Source organism: Conger conger, chromosome 13, assembly GCF_963514075.1.
Source record: "Conger conger chromosome 13, fConCon1.1, whole genome shotgun sequence".
Taxonomy (NCBI): domain Eukaryota; kingdom Metazoa; phylum Chordata; class Actinopteri; order Anguilliformes; family Congridae; genus Conger; species Conger conger.
The window spans coordinates 10,010,321-10,027,622 of record NC_083772.1 but is presented as its reverse complement, the minus strand read 5'-3'; the positions used below and the strand labels follow the sequence as shown (position 1 = coordinate 10,027,622).

Sequence of the window (17,302 nt, the reverse complement as noted above, 5' to 3'; positions counted from 1 at the left end):
CCTGGAAAAAGAGCTGACACCGGTTGTTAGGGGACAGCTGCAGAGATATTGGCCGCATAGCTGTAAACAAGCGATGCCACTTTGCAGAAAATGTTGCGAAAAAAAACGAAACAAGGGCGACAGGACCAAACGGATCGGAGGCATGTCAGGACACAGTTTATTTGCGCTCTGATTACTGCGATTCTGCTCGTGGTAATGAAATGTTAGACTGCGCTGTTTTATGAACAGAGACATTAAACTCCCGGGGGTAGCTGACAAGGTGCTGCGCTGGGGATTCTGCTTTGTTTCCAGTATATTACTCAAGTCTATAAAAATTTCAATTCATTTATTTTACAATCCGATAAGAGTATATGAGTATCATTTTCTCTCCATCCACTTTTTCAAGACAAGATCATCTTTAGTAAATGATCATAGCTATTATATCATAATATTACGCAGTAGCATGTAAGATTTGGCATATACTGTATTATATAAAGAATTTTTTAAGAATAATGAATTGAATCACAATAATCAATGAAGACTGTAGTGTGTACAATACATAAAAGTAATAGTTACAAGTTGTACACATAAATCTATAAAAAAGCATTTCCATTTGTTGAGATTATCTATTACCCAATGTATGTATCAGACCACAGATCCAGCCCTCAGCCATAGTTTTTTCCTTCCCAAATGTATTTCCTTGTTTGCACACAGAGCACAACTGTATAACAGTGACACCTGCTGGGCGACAAAACAACTGCACCTCCATTTATGGGAACATTATGGGGCGGAGTCAAACTTCAAGCCCCACCCTCTCTTACAAAGAGAATATTATCTTATCATCTTTCTGACCCGATCCTAAAGTCTAAACTATGTATATATATGGAGTTGCTTTATGTAATATATTATGGAATATGTGACCAGAGTTCAAATGATTTCCTCCGCCTCACTCTGCCAGTCCAGATCGTGTTGAAGTTCGATGGGCAGCCGAGCAATGTCCTCAAACACCTGGGCATAGGTCTCAAAGTGCAGGCCCAGATTCAGCAGCCTCTCCCAGTGCTGGGGTCCCCCAAGGAAGGCACTATCAGCGCCCCTCTGGATCTCAGCGATTGGGATGTCCTCTCGGAGGAGAGAGGGGGTGTCGCCACTCGCCGGCTCGCCCTGCCGTGGGCCGCTGAGTGTCGGCGAGGCATGTTCGCGGAGGCAGGCCTGCTCGCCGGCGAAAGACAAGCCCTCCCTCTCACACCCACACACCGAACAGGTGAATGAGCTGTGCGACTCGCTGTCAGAGCTGTCGCTCGTCTCGGCGAAATGGGCGTGTCTCCGTCCGGTGGCCACGTGGACGCCCTGCTGCTGGTCCAAGGGCTCGTTTAGCCTCCTTACCTCCTCTGCGGAAAGTCCCAGGGGGGGCCCTGTGAGGTCAGAAACCTGCACCCTCCTGGGGAAAGGGCAGGGTCCGATGTGAGGCCCTGTCGGCAGTCCACAGTCACGTCTGAAAGAGGCGCAAGGTTTCCTCCCTCTGCTACATACCGCTGTTTGCTGCTGGTCCGATGGTTCATTCTCAGAAACCAAAGGGTGAGGTGTGGCTAAAACTGCCTGCATTCGGCTTTGTTGTTGGTCGCCTCTGGCCTGGTCTTGAGGGTCCCGCTGTCCCCCATTCTGTACTGCAGTCTCTGTGGTGGTGCGGGGGCCCTCTAAGTCACCTCTCGGTGCCCTGAGCTCCGAGCAAGAGGCCCCGCAGGTGCTGTCAATCTCGTAGTACTCCAGCTCATCTGTCTGGAGGCTGGGCGGGTCAGTTTCAGCGCAGACCTGCAGGGGGCGCTCCGCTGGCTGGGGTCTCTGTTTCTCAGCCCTGATAGGCTGGCCGTCCGGGGCCGGGGCGTCGCCACAGAATGCCCCGTTATCCACCCCTCCCTTCACCCGCAGACGTGCGGGCGACCCTCGACCCCCCCTCTGCATCTTCCGCCGGGACCCCGCTTTGCATCTGAGGATGACGAGCAGAGTCAGGCAGATCACGATGAAGGTGGTGGGCACGACGACGCCCACGATCCAGACGGGCGCTCCCGCGGCCAGTGGCCTGGGGCAGACGTCGCGGCCGCCCCCCCCGCGGGGGCACAGCTTGCACAGGCCGTCCGTGACGTTACGCAGGCAGGCACAGGTGCCGTTCACCCAGGGGGGCAGGGCACAGGTGTCCCCATTCGGGCACAGCTGAGAGAGGCAGGACAGGAAGGCCACATCCTCCTCAGAGCACAGATGGCCCACGCACGCCCCCGCTGAACTGCACCCGCCCTGCGTAAGACTGGGACTGGGGCGCACCTCCACCACCTCACTGAACCCGCTGAAGGGCAGGACCCAGTTGTCCCACCTGAGGTATCCCACGCATCCAGAGAAACCTGCCAGGGGAAAGACATGAGCACTCAGCAATGAGTTCATGAGTTCACATGCAATTATTTCCACAACTGGTGTCTCGTTTCTAGCACAGCTCACCTGCATCTACGTGAAAAGCTGAAGATTTCCATGGAAACAATGCTTCAATACCATGTAAAAACTCTTAAAAGTGCACATACGCACTGTTAAATTATACAGCTACAGTACAGACTCTAATGAAACATGCAGTCCATACACAAGGGACAATATAAAAGGAGAGCTAAATATTATAATTGTTTATAATGAAATCTGAAGTGTTGTGATAAAGTATTACTACATACTGTATCCTCATTAATGTAGTGAGATATCTCAACCCTTTCATCTTCTGTCTTCAAACAGCATGTATAACAATCTGTCTTGAATATGACGATAGTCAGTTTTATCACTGTCTGATAATTCACTAGCCCCGACAACAAAGAGTTATTTGTTAACAAAGCTTCTGTCAAATTGTACTTATTGAGTATTGAGTACTGCTGCCATAATACGCACAATGAGCAAAATATTTCTTTATATATGCCCTGAAGACAGAGCTGTTTTGACCTGGCTGTTGAGTTGTAGTCCCTCCTGATTGATCGGCACCCAAAACCATTCTGTGCACATTGGCAATGGTGAGATCAAGTGTGGATTCCGTTGTGTTCATGACAAGGTGTCCATCCAGCAGGATCATGGTGGCTGATCTCTCTCTAAACAGGTGAAGCGTGTGCCAATGGCTGTCCACTAGCGGGGTGTCCATGGCGATCTCTGTCACCTGTCTGGAAATGTCGTCGCTGGAGATGAACAGGAGTTTTCCACCCATCACCTGCAGGAGAATTTCATCAGAGATGGACGTGCTGTAGCAGAGATGCAAATCTATGCGGTAGTCCCACGGTAAGCATGGGGGATACATCCTTGAATTTTCCAACAGCTGCTGAATCTATGCATGGTTAGCGCTACAGCATATGGCAGATTGGGTGTAGGTAGAAGGGTTTTTTCACTGACAAGTCCATGTAAATGAATGTTAAAAGTAGCAGAACTAAACCTCCAGGAGAATGAAGACAATACAATACCAGAATAAAATAATTAGAATATATGCATATACTGTATATACACACTAATAGAATACAGCTCAATTGTATAGCAAGGCGAGTGTACTTTCTGCAGATGGTACCAATAGCATGTTAACAATAATGGTGCAACACACCGTTCAGTGTGATGCAATGCATAATGATCATGCTGGTTATGGGAGCCGGTCAAAACTGTGGCACAGTCTCCAAGGTTTTCTGCAGGTTCAGTCGCAAACCACGTGCAGAGTTATAGAAGCAGAATTAATCACAAGTTAAAAAATAGTTTTAAAATTCAAATTCACATAGGGGCTACCTCCTCCATTTTCTCAATGTCAGTAGCCCAGCCGGCAGCTCTCTGTAGCTCAGTCATCAATATACTCGTCACTGCTCCACTCGCTGAGCCTTCATGCATTTTTCACACAGTTTCCATACACTAACGCCAGGAGGCTTGACAGGAAAACCACCGCACAGATTTGAACCAATAAAATGTGCACTGAAGCGTGGATAATCAAAGCGGAACACTGCGGCGGGAGAAACTGCATTCGGTTAATGTTGCGAAATTAAACCAGCGGCTGACGAAACACTGCAGTTGGGGAGGGACTACCGCTCCACAAAATGGCCATTAAATGTTTCTGATTGCTCATTATCGGGGATGTGTGCAAGCAGCATCAGCAGCAGCAGGGCACAGGCAGCAAAGAAATATGAATAGCAGTCTTCTGGACTGCTACTGCTCCCATTCTTATTTTTGTAGTATAAAAGACAGAGCAACATGCACAGCAGTGGAGATGCAGGCACAGGCACAAGCACGGACGCAGGCACTGGAACGGGCACAGGCACTGGAACGGGCACAGGCACTGGAACGGACACAGGCACTGGAACGGACACAGGCACTGGAACGGACACAGGCACTGGAACGGGCACAGGCACTGGAACGGGCACAGGCATAAGAACAGGCACAAGGACAGGCACAAACACGGACACAGGCATGGGCACAAGCCCAGGCCACATGTACAGGGTACACTCCGAGCAGCTCCAGTACTGCACTGAGTGTGCGTCAGGACGTGGCTGCTGCCCTGGTGTGGCTGCATGAGGTTAACTCCTCCAGCACTCACCTTCAGGGTTGCCTGGCCCTTTCTCCCCAAAATGAAGAGCAGAGCTCCGTCTTGCTCAGTGGTCCTCAGGTTCATCTCCAGCCCAGATCCGCCGGCAGGTCCTTCTGCCTTCCCGCCATCTCCGTAGAGCCAGTCCTTTAGCTGCTGGTCCCTGCGGTAGCTCTCCTTCACAACATACTCGATGTGGGCCTGTCCGTTGAGCCGCAAGGCATGGTCCTCAGACATCTCTGTTCAACAAAGAGCAGTCAGCACCACTGAATGACCTGACTCATAGACCGACAGACAGACAGATAAGCAGACTGACAGGCAGACAGGCAGACTGACAGACAGATAGGCAGGCGAGTCAGCCTTGTCAGCTGGATCAGATTGTTACACATCACAAGCATTCCCAAAGATCTACGGATAAAAAAAGAAAGTGTGTTCGTTTCCTTTCAAACAAACAGGTAAAAAACCCCCCAAAAAAACAGGAAATACCTGTCTCGCAGCTCGTTCCAGTGAAGAGGTCCCCACACTCACAGGTGTGATGGGACCAGTAGTCTCTGCACACCCCCCCGCTCCGACACGTGCTGCTGTCGCACAGCGACGCCGTCCGGCGTGGACACCTGGCCAGGGGGACACGTGGACAGCGGTAATGCGCCCGAGACGGAATGAAGTTCACCTCCGCCAGGACAGGAAATGCACTCAGTGTTTCCACATCCTGTTTCTGTTCCGCTGTGATTAATCCAGTCACAAGAGAGTCTGAAACACTTCCCAGCTGAACACAGCCTGATTGTGTTTTTTTTTTTCTCTCTCCCTCTCACTCGCTTTCTTTCAGGACTCTTCGATCCAAGACAGATTACATCTAATCTATTTTGCCATTTAATCTATTATGCTATTTCGAGCCATGCGGTTAGAATTTTAAAGTGCCTTCCAGGAAAAAAAAAAAAAAACCCAGCATCCCATCAATGATTTTATTTAAAGTAGAGCAGACAGACTGCCCTCCTTCAGCATTCTATCTCCTTATTTAGACAGAGAAAAGCAGAGCGGGTAACAGACAGCGATTGGACCACTGTACAGAAAGCACCATGGGGACAATCAAACCCCTGGTTATCCTCTGCTCCATAATGTTGCTAATATAATACACGTCAAGCAATAGGTAAAGTCAATTTAAGCATGTAGCTTCCCTATTTACCTCTCCAGAACATTGTAGGATGCCAGGGCTCGCGAGGTGTCTAAGGGGATATTGTTCACCTTGGCATTCCTCACACATCCAATAAAGTCGTGAGTCCGAACCTGCACAGGTCTCAGCAAAATGGCGTCTAGGGACCTGATGCCGCCAAACGTCATGTTGGAGGTGTGCACATCAAGGGTCCTGGAGACCAGCAGGGCAGACACAGGTCAGATTCTCACCAGTTTATCACAATCAAGCAGTGATCTGGTTCAGTCAGAGACCTTAAATATGGGGACCAGCACAGGAAAGTAACAGAATGAGAGCATACTTCTTGGTCCTTAGTCTACTACGCTTGGTCCTTCGTGCTAAACAAGATAAGACCTTTTAAATCACCAGCATTTTTAACTCAACTAGCAAGAAAAACACCCAGCTAGGTTTACCAAATAAAACATAATAAGACTTCAAAACAACACACTGAACACAGTGCCCTTCATAGAGAATTACACTGGCTCAGGTACTCACCTGAAAACACAATCAATTGAGCTTGGTTAACCACGGTGTTCTAAATCAAGAATAAAACCTTTTTGGCCTTTTATTCCCTTCTTTTCTTCCAAGACAATTCTGTCAGCGTTATCTTGACACGGTTACAGCTCTGCTTATTAAAAAAAAAAGAAGAAACATCTCATTACAGTCACAGAAGAGTACCTCTCTCTGCCAGCTCCTTCGCCTCGAGAGAAGCAGAATCCGTGGGGCTCTTCAGCCGAGCAGCTGTCCACTTGTAGAGAAGCAGCCTGCCAGGCACGCAAAAGAGACGGGTTCAGCGCAGGGGCAGGGCGAGCGTGGCGCCGAACAGCTGCTCGCTCGCAGCGGCGCCGGTCCGACCCGCGGTGTCGTGGTGACGCGAGGCGAGGCGGGACGCCGGTAACTCACCTTGCCGATCCGGCGCGCGGTGACGCTGTGAAACGACCCGTCCGCCACCGGCTTGGTCGTCCACACCGTCGCCGGGCCGCTGCCGAGGTCGAACGAGAGCCGCGCCCTCCCCCCCACGATCTCCAGGGCCAGGAACTCGGAGCCGCCGGGGCGCCCGTGGCTGTACAGGAGCAGGGAGTCCTGCCGCACGGTGGCCAGCTCCAGGGAGATTATGTTGTTCCTGGGATCCAGGGATGGGAACTCCAGGAAGGACAGCTCTGGAAATCCGTAGCTTTCCTCCTCGCAGTGGGCTCCACCGACACCTGGTAAGATCACGTATCCCTCATCACGAAAAGGACAGATTCTTCTCCATTTCTTTCTGAAAGGTCACTATGTTGAGTGGGCCATTGTTGTCAATTAGCTATTCATTTAGAGATGCTCCTGAGAGCACAGTACGACACTGATGGCCAGAGCCATAGTGTTTTAAAAATCTATTTGGTAACCATGGTTTCCTCATGACATTTTTCTTGAGGAAAGTAACATAACAGAAAGACCACGCATACAAGGGACCATTTAAAAGTGCCAACTGCCCACATAAAAGCTGATTTATTAGAAAACCGCATTGTCTTACCAAATGGACAATCACAAGCATATCCAGTCAAGTGATTTTGGCAGGTACCCTGAACACAGGGGGATGATGCGCAGGGGTCAACAAATTCCTGGCAGAATTCACCTGTAGCAATAATGCAGGATTAAAGAGTCAATCTGAATTTCCTCAGCAAAAGCTTACAGGACACCGCTCATATTATTTCAATCGATATATTGAGCTGAGACTAATTAGTTCAAGCAATAGATGGAGTGGCTAGTAAAGTGACAGGGAGTGGGAGCAGAGCTAATATTCACCTTCATATCCCAGGGTGCAGCTGCAGTAGAATGCTCCTTGCATGTTAAGACAGGTCCCTCCATTATAGCACTGTATGTTCCAGCATTCATCCACGTCAGAGTGGCAGTGCTTCCCTGAGAAGCCCCTCGCGCAGTGACAGGTGAATCCTCCCAGGTGATTAACGCAGGTCCCCCCGTTTTGACATGGGTCCCCCTCGCATTCATCAACGTCCGATTCGCACGTCGTCCCGGAGAACGCGGGCAGACACGAGCATTTGAATATCTCCACTTTTTTCGGCGAAACAAACATTAGAGCCGGGCTCTCCAGCACTGCGATGTCTTGGCTGATGTGAATGTTTTTGGTGCACGTGGCCCCGTGGTGGCAAGGGTTCACCGAGCAGGGGTCACCTGTGATGTCTGAGATTTCTACGCCGCTCTGGGCCTCCAACGATCTCTTATGTGCGGCGGAGATGTCACTCGCCACATCTCCGCTCAGGAACTGCCCGTTGTAGCTTTTAACAGCGGCCAGGAGTAGGATCTTATCCCCCAAAATCTTTATCCCAAACACGTGGGTCTTGGAGGCCTGTAGGTTGAAAAGGCTGTCGAGGGCTTTCACAAACTTCAAATAACTGAACGACAAGAACTCTTTGAAAGAAGGCGAGGTGACGTAGAAGAGGACGCAGTTGTCCATAGAGGCATTGGTGAAACCTTTGTAGCTCACATAGATGCTGTTGTTGACAGAGGGATGGAGTTGGTCGCTTGCCTCGACAGTGATATTATATGTGGTTTCGCCTTGATATGGAGTTGACCACAAGTCGCAGCCCCCAAAAGGGAAGCTGAACATGTTTCCCGGTCCGCTTCTGATGCTGCAGTTGAACAAGTCTAGCTCATCTGGGTCCTCAGGCTGGACATTACCGATGAGGCCCCCCTGGAAGGTGCTTCCATAGTACTTCACTTCAATGTAGATGTGCCTCGGAGCTGATGGGTTGTCGTTCTCATCTAAAACCTCCACGCGAACCGTCGCCGTAGAGGACAAGGGGGGACTCCCCGCGTCCTGTACCACCACAAGCACAGAGTGCACAGGGTTTCGCTCACGATCCACCGGCCTGGTGGTAGACAGGACGCCTTCTGCCGAGAGCAAGAAGGCGCTCCCAAAAGTAGGCCTCACCAGCCAATACGTGAACGGACCTCCGTTTGACGGGAGGTCTGCGTCCGAGGCCTTCAGAACGGACACCACTGTGCCGTAGGGCTGGTTCTCTCGCACGTAGCCCGTGGCGGAAATCAAACGAGGCGGGTTGTCATTGACGTCAGTCACGGATACGACTACACTTGCGCTCCCTGTGGCCGGAGGGAAGGCACCATCGATGGCGACGACAGTCAGGTTGTAGAGGGGCCACTGTTCCCGGTCAAGGAGGGCACCAACTGAGACAATCCCAGTCACGGGGTCCAGAGCAAAAGAGCTGTTCTCATTCCCGCTTGTAATGCTGTAAACAAAACGGCTCCACTCCGGGATCAAGTCCTTGTCTTTGGCGGTCACCCGAGTGACAGACGTCCCCAGAGCTGCGTCTTCGCTGACCTCCGCAGTGTAGAACACTGCGGAGAATTCTGGGGGATCGTTGGCATCTGTCACATTAACCAGGACAATGGTTTCGTCAATGTCAGAGCCATTAATGCTGCCCCAGTTCTTTGCAAGGATTCTTAAAACTGCCTGACTGTGGCTGTGTTGTATTAAATCACCAGTGGTAAATATTTCACCACTGCGTTCATCAATGTCAAAACCAGCTCTTTTGCTTGGCCCTATCAGCAGGTAGAAGACTTCTCCTTCAGGACCCAGATCATAGTCTGTAGCTAAGACTTTTCCGACCCGGGTTCGATTAGGTGATCTCTCAGTCACTGAGAAGTTGTACTGGCTTTTCTGGAATGTGGGGATGAACTCGTTAACACCTTTGATTTTGATGTGAACTTGTGCCAAGCTGAAAAGATGGCGACTTCCTGGGTTGGATGCCTTGACTGTTACTTCAAAGTTTTGCTGAAGTTCGTAATCAAAAATCTCTTGCGTGGTGATAGTACCATCGTTAGGATCTATAGAAAACATATCAATATGTCCTGTTACCAGAGAGTAGCTTATCCGTGCATTTACTCCAGAATCTTTATCTGTGGCTTTGGCTTGTAGGACTGTTGTTCTAATAGGTGAGTTTTCTTGCACTGACACAGTGTACTCCGCAGCGGAAAATACGGGAGGGTTGTCATTCACGTCTGTGACATTTACAGTCACATTCATTTTGGCACCTTTTGGGATCCAGCCTCCATCTTGGCTGCTGACTTGAAGGAAATGAGCCCCTTGTCTCTCTGAGTCCAGCCCTCTGATTAGAGTGATCAGTCCTGTGTTCTGCCCGATGGAGAAGATTGTGTCCTCGTTACCGCTTTCAAGCGAATAGTGAAGGAGTCCATTCGCTCCGTCGTCTTCATCTTCAGCCTGGATCTTCCCTATAACGGACCCCAGGGGTAGGTCTTCGGGGACTGAGAATGTGACCCACAGCTCTGAAAAAGTGGGAGCGAAACGGTTCTCCTCTGTAATTATAAAAGTAATTGCAGCCTGAGATGAAAGGGGTGGCACGCCTTTGTCTTTCGCCGTGACTAAGAGTGTTAATAAGGCATTTAGGCTTGTCCTCAAAGACCCCTTTAACAGAACCCATCCGCTCTTTGCCTCCACTTCAAAGACAGAAGAGGCATTTCCGCCACTGGCAGTGTATTCTATGCTACCGTTAGCAGCGTGAGACTCCTGGTCCACAGCCGATAACTGGATCAGTCTGGTTCCCACATCCAAATTAAAAGGGATTGACAAAAGAGACCTAAAGGGCAAAAAATCAGGTGGGAAATAATTGTAGCGCACAAAGGTCACGGCGACAGTGGCATTACTATAATTGGGTACATCGCCACAATCGGAGGCCAGCACTGTGAAGCTAATGCTGCGTGTATCAGAATCAGGGAGAGAAATTGGTTGTTTGGTTAAAATGTCACCTGTGGATATGTTCACTCCAAAAAAATCACTTGCCGGGTCGATGTAGTACAGAATCTGCTTGTTTGACCCAAGGTCGGAATCTGTGGCGTGGACCTGCATGACAAACACCTCCTGGGTTTTAGTCTCTGTGATTGTGGCAAAGTACAAGGACTGAGAGAACACTGGCCTGTTGTCGTTGACATCTGTGATCTCTATGATGACGTCCGTGCTGATGCTCCACGCTGAATCGTTAGCGTTGACTTTGACAACGTAGCGATCCTGAGTCTCTCTGTCCAGCAATCGTACAACAACCAGGTTCCCGCTGGCCCCATCAATAGCAAATGGAAGGCTACCACTCTGGTCAATTACTGTGTATACAATCACAGCATTTACACCAATGTCTTCATCCGTGGATGTGATCTGAATGGCAGTAAACCCCACCGGTGTATCTTCAGGGATCTCCGTGAAGAAAATCTGTGAAAACCGAGGCGCGTTATCGTTTACATCCAGCACAACAACAAGCACCACTGCAGTGTCTGTGTTGACGTCATTCTCCTCGTCTGCGGCTTGAATCGTTAAGTTGTAATCCGATATCTTTTCTCGGTCTAAACTTTTTACCGTGCCCAAAATGCCAGTGTCTGAATCGATAGTAAAGGTGTTATCCGCATTTCCACTTAAGATGCTGTACTGCACTTTTCCATAGACTCCAGAATCTGCATCAACGGCTGACACTCCACACACCGGGCCTGCAAGGGAGTTCTCCAGCGTTTCACACCAGTATACACTCTGGGTGAACACTGGGGAGTTATCGTTCACGTCACTAATGTTTATGTGAATCTCGGCGTAGGAAGAAAATGGTGGCAGGCCTGCATCTCTGGCTTCGACCCAGATCAGGAACTCCTGGTTTGCCTCGTAATCCAACGGGCTGCTTATGGTCAGCTCCCCTGTCTCTGGGTGCAGTTGAAACACCTCCCCAAAGTGTCCAGAAGCCAGGTAGTACGATATCAGCTCTGTTCTGTTGCTCTCGCCGGTTACCACAGCAACCAGAGTGTTCAGAGGCTCGTCTTCCGAGATTAGGGGCCTTCGCGTGTCCACGGTCACGACTGGGAATTCCGAGGCATTCTGGAATCTTACGGTCACGGTTGTGATGTCATCTTTCGGGTCATCTCCGCCGTCTTCCACACGGACACCGACCGTGATGTCTTCTGCTCCACTGAGTACGTCCGAAGTGAAAATTTCACCTCTGGCAGGGCTGATTGAGAGCTGACTGCTGTTGTGACCGAACATGGAAAAGGTCAGCTGTGCATTTCTCCCCATGTCAGCATCCACTGCCCGCACAACACACACAGCTGAGCCTAAAGAGTAAAACAACGAAACAGACAAAAACACCATCAGAGAACAATACACTTCCTGTACACTGACATTATAAGTAGGAAACAACTATAAATCAGTCAATGTATTTGTCTTTGTCTTGTCTTGTACGTGTACTACTTAATCAAATAAGAAAATGTCTTCTTCTAATAATGTTTGATCAAATAAAGAGACTAAAATATCCACACAATAGAGATCATAACTGAATTGTCTTATTAACTGTTCTTCAAGCAGACAATTTATCAAAGGCAAAATCAGGCTGAACATTAGATAATTATTTTATCAACAGTGGGCTCCAGAATGGCTGCATATAAACAACATGGATAATAAATGACTGTATGTAATATTCAAACATATGGGAAAACTATATACTTTTATTTCGATACATTCACACTCATGTTTCAATGTTTTTTTATTTAGTAATATTTTTTTTCTGAAAACCAGTGGTGTCAAAATTATTGTAAATCAAATCAAACAAAGTGAAATTGGTAATACTATTTTACTTTAATTTAGTTAATCTCAGTCTAAAGGAACCGTATTGTGCCATTCCATCACTTCCTGTTTCACAAGAGTATATAAAATGTTACAAGCATGCAAAATCCCTTTGCTAGGGGCGTCTGTACAAAGTATTAAATCAGGGGTGGCAATAATTGTGGAATCTTTTTTTTTTTTTTTTTTTGGTCTTCCTGGAAAGTCCACTCACAGCTCAGTCTCCACCTTGTGGTAGAGGCAACCATATTGTTCAGCCAAAATTGCCTGATACTTGATGGAGTGGTGGCCCAATTATGCTGATCCCTCATGCGCCAGCCATACTTGGACTTGGCAGGACCAGGGCTCGGGCGCAAACCATTATCCTTGCCAGAGGTTGACGCACCAAGTAATAAAGCAGGGGTGCCAATAATTATGGAAGCCTGATTTTGGTTTAATCTCTTTTTTATTTATGTTTGATTCTGGGTGGTTATTTTTTTTGTGCATTGCCAGTCAGGTTTGCCTTATTCTGGAGCCCACTGTATATTAAAATTTATTTACCAGAAACTGTTTTTAAGTAAATAAATAACATTTACCTGCAATGTGATGTTGGAATCAGGAATACAGGTGATAAAACGGCATTCATGAACTAACGATGTTAAATAAATTATAATAAGTGTACATTTTGGATGTATGAATTATGGGTCTGTCCATTCGCTCCATCTCCTCCCTCTTCTTTTTTTATTTATTTATAATTTTTATCCGATTTTTTCCCAATTGGACCCCGTCTGATTCAATTAGAGCCAGTATTAGATACACCGCCCACACCCCGTCCCTCAGCAGCCAACGGGAGAGCAACACACCTTCTTCAAGCCGTCTCGCCTCCCAAGCTGTAACCGTGATTCCGAGGCGCCCGAGGTGCTTGTTTTGTGCAGCGATCTACTAACCCTGCCAAGTCCCTCCCTCTGGAGCAGTGAGCCAATTATTGCTGCTCCACGTGAGCACAGGACCGAGAATCGAACCCCGGTCCCCGGTGTGCAACTGCAGCGAACTGCAACCGCGAGTCTGCTGCGTCTTAGCCTGTTGCGCTACCGCGGCTCGCCCTCCTCCCTCTTCTTAAGGAAACAGAGGAGCGAGTGCCACCCTTGGAGGTGCCACACAGGTCATGTAGATCACCCACCTGCAGCGACCGTGCTTGGCACGTTGGCGACATAGGGGCTGTTGAGGAACCGAGGCTGGTGGTCATTGACATCCCGCACCAGCACCGACACCACGGCCGCGCTGAGGAGCGGGTGTGTGGGGTGCAGGTCACTGCCGGTCACAGTCAAAAGGTAACTGCCAACGGACTCCCGGTCCAAAGCCCCGGTGGTGAGCACGGCTCCCGACACCTCGTCAATGGAAAATGGCGCACTCCCCTCTACCAAAGCATACCTGAAACACAGTTAAACCATTTGCTATAGTGTCATGAAGGCAAAGGCTGTGGCTTTACATACAGTATATCACTGTGTATTATCCTGTATTATAGACTGTCTCTATAATACACAGTAACAATCTGAAAGTTACAAATCTTTTTTTTGGCAGCATAGATAAAATTCTCTGATGTAATTGTGTTTTTTAGATGATGCCATTTGGCTCATCCATAAAAAAAGTCCTAGAATAAGAATAAATAAATTATAATTCAGAAATTGTACAAATGTGAGTCATCTATTGTGAGACTGATTGCAGCATTGTTTTCTAATAAAACACTGGTGAAGGCCATACATTACCTTACTTCTCCATTGGCTCCGTGGTCAGGGTCAAAGGCCGTTACAGTTGCGATCACAGTTCCCACAGGGACGTCCTCAGCCACGACAGTGCTGATCACACCCTGAGGGAACACCGGGCGGTTGTCGTTGAGGTCGTCCACGTGAATCAGCGCGGTCGCGGTCCCCGTCAGTGGGGGAATGCCTGAAAAAGATACCAAGAGGCAGAGCAAGTCATGTAAACAAGCCTTCCCACGTGATTTTGCATTTCATTTATTCTCTCAATGCCTTGAGTGTAAAAGCGAACTCTATCTGACATGCACAGGGAAAATAAATATTGCCTACTGGTTTGGGATTTCCTACATGTGTACGAACACGGTAAATATTTGTGAATATATTTACATATATTGGTTCAGCAGCAAACAAAAGGGACAAAACTGATCTCATTACTTATGATTCGAATGTAGCTTTTCTCTCTCCCTGGGGAAATGTTCCACAAAATAAACCTGAAAAAAAAACTAATTTATACAACATCAGTTACATAATGTGATCCACAACATCTAATAATTTGCTTCCCCTCGAAATCATGGTAATTTCTTTTGTACACATTAAAAACTGCTACTAGGCCTTTCACTAACCCCTGACTCAATTAATTCTAAATATCCCGATTCCCCATTAGAGAGAGGCAAGAGGCTTCAAATGTAATAAACCTCAGCTGAATGTTTTATTCACGCAAGAGACAGAGCAGTTAACATTACGAGAAGTCTTAAAAATACTGGGGCTTGGTTGAGTGCCCTCATGGTCAAACTATGTGTCCTTGCTATGGATGCTTGCTGGTTCAATCCCCAGCAATTATGCCAAAGATTTATATCTGAAACTTTTTACAAAATGGCGCCTGCTGTCTCTGTGCTTGCGCAATGAAAGAGATAGATCACAGTAATGACCCTGTGTAAGACTGGTCTCCCGTTCAGCTTGTGCAATTCTTCACAAGGCTGTTTCATAAAACATTTGAGATGCGCTGGAGTCTCTTGAGTCAGCTCTGCCCAGACACGCTTCTGCCATCCGTTAAATCTCTGGCTCAAGAACAGGCTGCAAAGTGGTACCTGAGTCAACAGCCATGATGTGTAGCATGTGCTGTGTCCTCCGTTCCCTGTCCAGACTGTGGAGAACACGGAGAGTACCACCGGGAGAGAGGGAGAAGAGGCCCTCTTCGTTTCCCCTCGTGATGGAGTACGTCAGCTGGCTATTCATGCCAAGGTCTTCATCCAGGGCCGATACCTGGACAATAACACACAGCAACATTACACTCTCAAACAACACATCATTTTTAACACACCTTCATGTCCCCATGTTAAGGACAACACATTTTGTGTTAAAAAGTCTCCCTTTGTAACACATAAATTATATATTTGACAAAAGTAGTAACTGACACAACATGTGTTGAAAGTACTGTAACACAAAAAGTCTGCTGGGTATTAACACATGGTACATTGTACATTTCAATAAGCTTGCTGCTGGACACGAATGGGTATTAAAAGTTGACATGTAGACCCAATTGTGGGTTCAGATTTTTGCAGGGAGCAGAATATGGTCAGATTTTGATGAGGCAGCCATCCCTGCCCTAGAAAATGAGCCCATATGCCCCTAAGTGTACATGCTAGGCCCAGTTTAGCTGAAGGCATTTTCATAGGAATTGTGCCATTGCAGATTCACTTTAAATCTGAAATGGACAGTCCTCTCTCCACAGACTGGGAACACATCTGTGCTATCGGCATCAGACACAGATGCTAAATAACTGAATGAAACAGACTTAAAGGACGACAGCTGGATGTTGGAATTGTTGAATGGAGCCCAATCCCCCCCCCCCCCCGCCCCGCCCCGCCTCCCGCTGCCAACCTCCCCTTTTTAAATCAGGTTCCCGACTCAAAAGCATCTCATTAAATGCCGCTGAGTCACTGTGCAGCTTCCTCAGTAACAAATAGATAACGCAGTTTCGGATAGATACAGTTTTCCGGCTTTTTAGAACAGCATTCAATGCATACTGCAAATCACAAGGACATCAAGGAAAATGTACGGTTGTTTGCCCAAATGCCCAAAATGATGTCACCAAGACTCTCATTTTAAGTTGCCAGCGGGGACTTAGCTGTTATGATTTTCTGTGCCCTAAATGGAAAAAAAAAAACACAAGAGCTGTAAATGTTGGAAAAAGGAGTGGGTTTAAATCTGAAAGGTTTTTACCTGATGGATGACCCGGGGGAGATCTGGAGAGTTCTCCTGCACGTGTAGTGATATTGATTGCGGAGTAAAGAGAGGGGCGCAGTCATTCACATCAGAGAGAGTCACGTTCACGCTGACCGTGGCAGATCTGGGGGGGTCTCCTTGATCCACGGCGACGACTGCGAAGCTGTACGAGGGGCTCTTCTCGCGGTCCAGTCGGCCCGTCGCTACGACGACGCCCCGTACCGGGTCCACCGCGAAGTGGCTGTGGGAGAGCTGGTACCGCACCCGCCCGTTCGGGCCCACGTCGGGATCGCGGGCCCGGACCTGAAGCAGGCTCGTCCCCCTGGGGACGTCCTCTCTCGCCGTCGCGCTGCGGGCGCTCCAAGGGAAGGCCGGGTCGTTGTCGTTGACGTCGTCGACCAGCACGGTCAGGTTGACGGAGGCGTACCGCGGCGGAGAGCCTCTGTCCCGCGCCGTCACGACCACGGCGAGCGCGTCGGCAGACTCCCTGTCCAGAGGCTCCTCCAGGAACAGCCTGCCGCGCGCGCCGTCGATCCGGAACGTTCCGCCGGACGGGCCCTCCAGGCCGTACTCCACCTCGCCGTTGTGGCCCGCGTCGGCGTCGGCGGCGTGTATCACCATGACGACGGCGTGCAGCGGGGCGTCCTCGCGGATCCGCAGGACCTCCGGCGAGGTGAAATACGGCCCGTTGTCGTTCACGTCCTGGACGATAACGGCAACCAGTGCCGTGCCGGTGAGGCGGGAACTGTGGGGAAGAGCGAGGTCGCTGACCCGGATGGTGAGGTTGTACACGGAGACTTTCTCTCTGTCTAGCGCCCCCTGCAGGCAGACAACACCGCCGACATTCACGGCAAACTTCGCCTCTTCATCTCCAGCAATCACTGCCCATCTCAGCTCTGCGTTCACACCTGTTCAACACAGTGAAGGAAGATGAAGATGAAGGAACCTCTACACTCACTGGGCACTTTATTAGGGAG

At 48.9% G+C, this 17,302-nt stretch overlaps 1 protein-coding gene across 1 annotated transcript in view; it reads right to left on the bottom strand.

Annotated features, from left to right (window-relative positions):
• Positions 1-310: 310 nt before the first annotated feature.
• Positions 311-17,302, bottom strand: part of LOC133108298 (protocadherin Fat 4) — a 30,692-nt gene continuing 13,700 nt past the window's right edge. The window contains exons 4-18 of the mRNA XM_061217769.1: positions 16,323-17,233; positions 15,188-15,362; positions 14,109-14,289; positions 13,523-13,773; positions 10,554-11,831; positions 9,792-9,989; positions 7,524-9,584; positions 7,252-7,353; positions 6,642-6,943; positions 6,417-6,502; positions 5,733-5,912; positions 5,036-5,163; positions 4,562-4,788; positions 2,947-3,205; positions 311-2,372 (exon numbers count right to left, since the gene is read on the bottom strand). Of these exons, the coding sequence (XP_061073753.1) occupies positions 907-2,372; positions 2,947-3,205; positions 4,562-4,788; positions 5,036-5,163; positions 5,733-5,912; positions 6,417-6,502; positions 6,642-6,943; positions 7,252-7,353; positions 7,524-9,584; positions 9,792-9,989; positions 10,554-11,831; positions 13,523-13,773; positions 14,109-14,289; positions 15,188-15,362; positions 16,323-17,233 (7,805 nt within the window). The 3' untranslated portion in view covers positions 311-906. The remainder of the gene's footprint in view (positions 2,373-2,946; positions 3,206-4,561; positions 4,789-5,035; positions 5,164-5,732; positions 5,913-6,416; positions 6,503-6,641; positions 6,944-7,251; positions 7,354-7,523; positions 9,585-9,791; positions 9,990-10,553; positions 11,832-13,522; positions 13,774-14,108; positions 14,290-15,187; positions 15,363-16,322; positions 17,234-17,302) is intronic.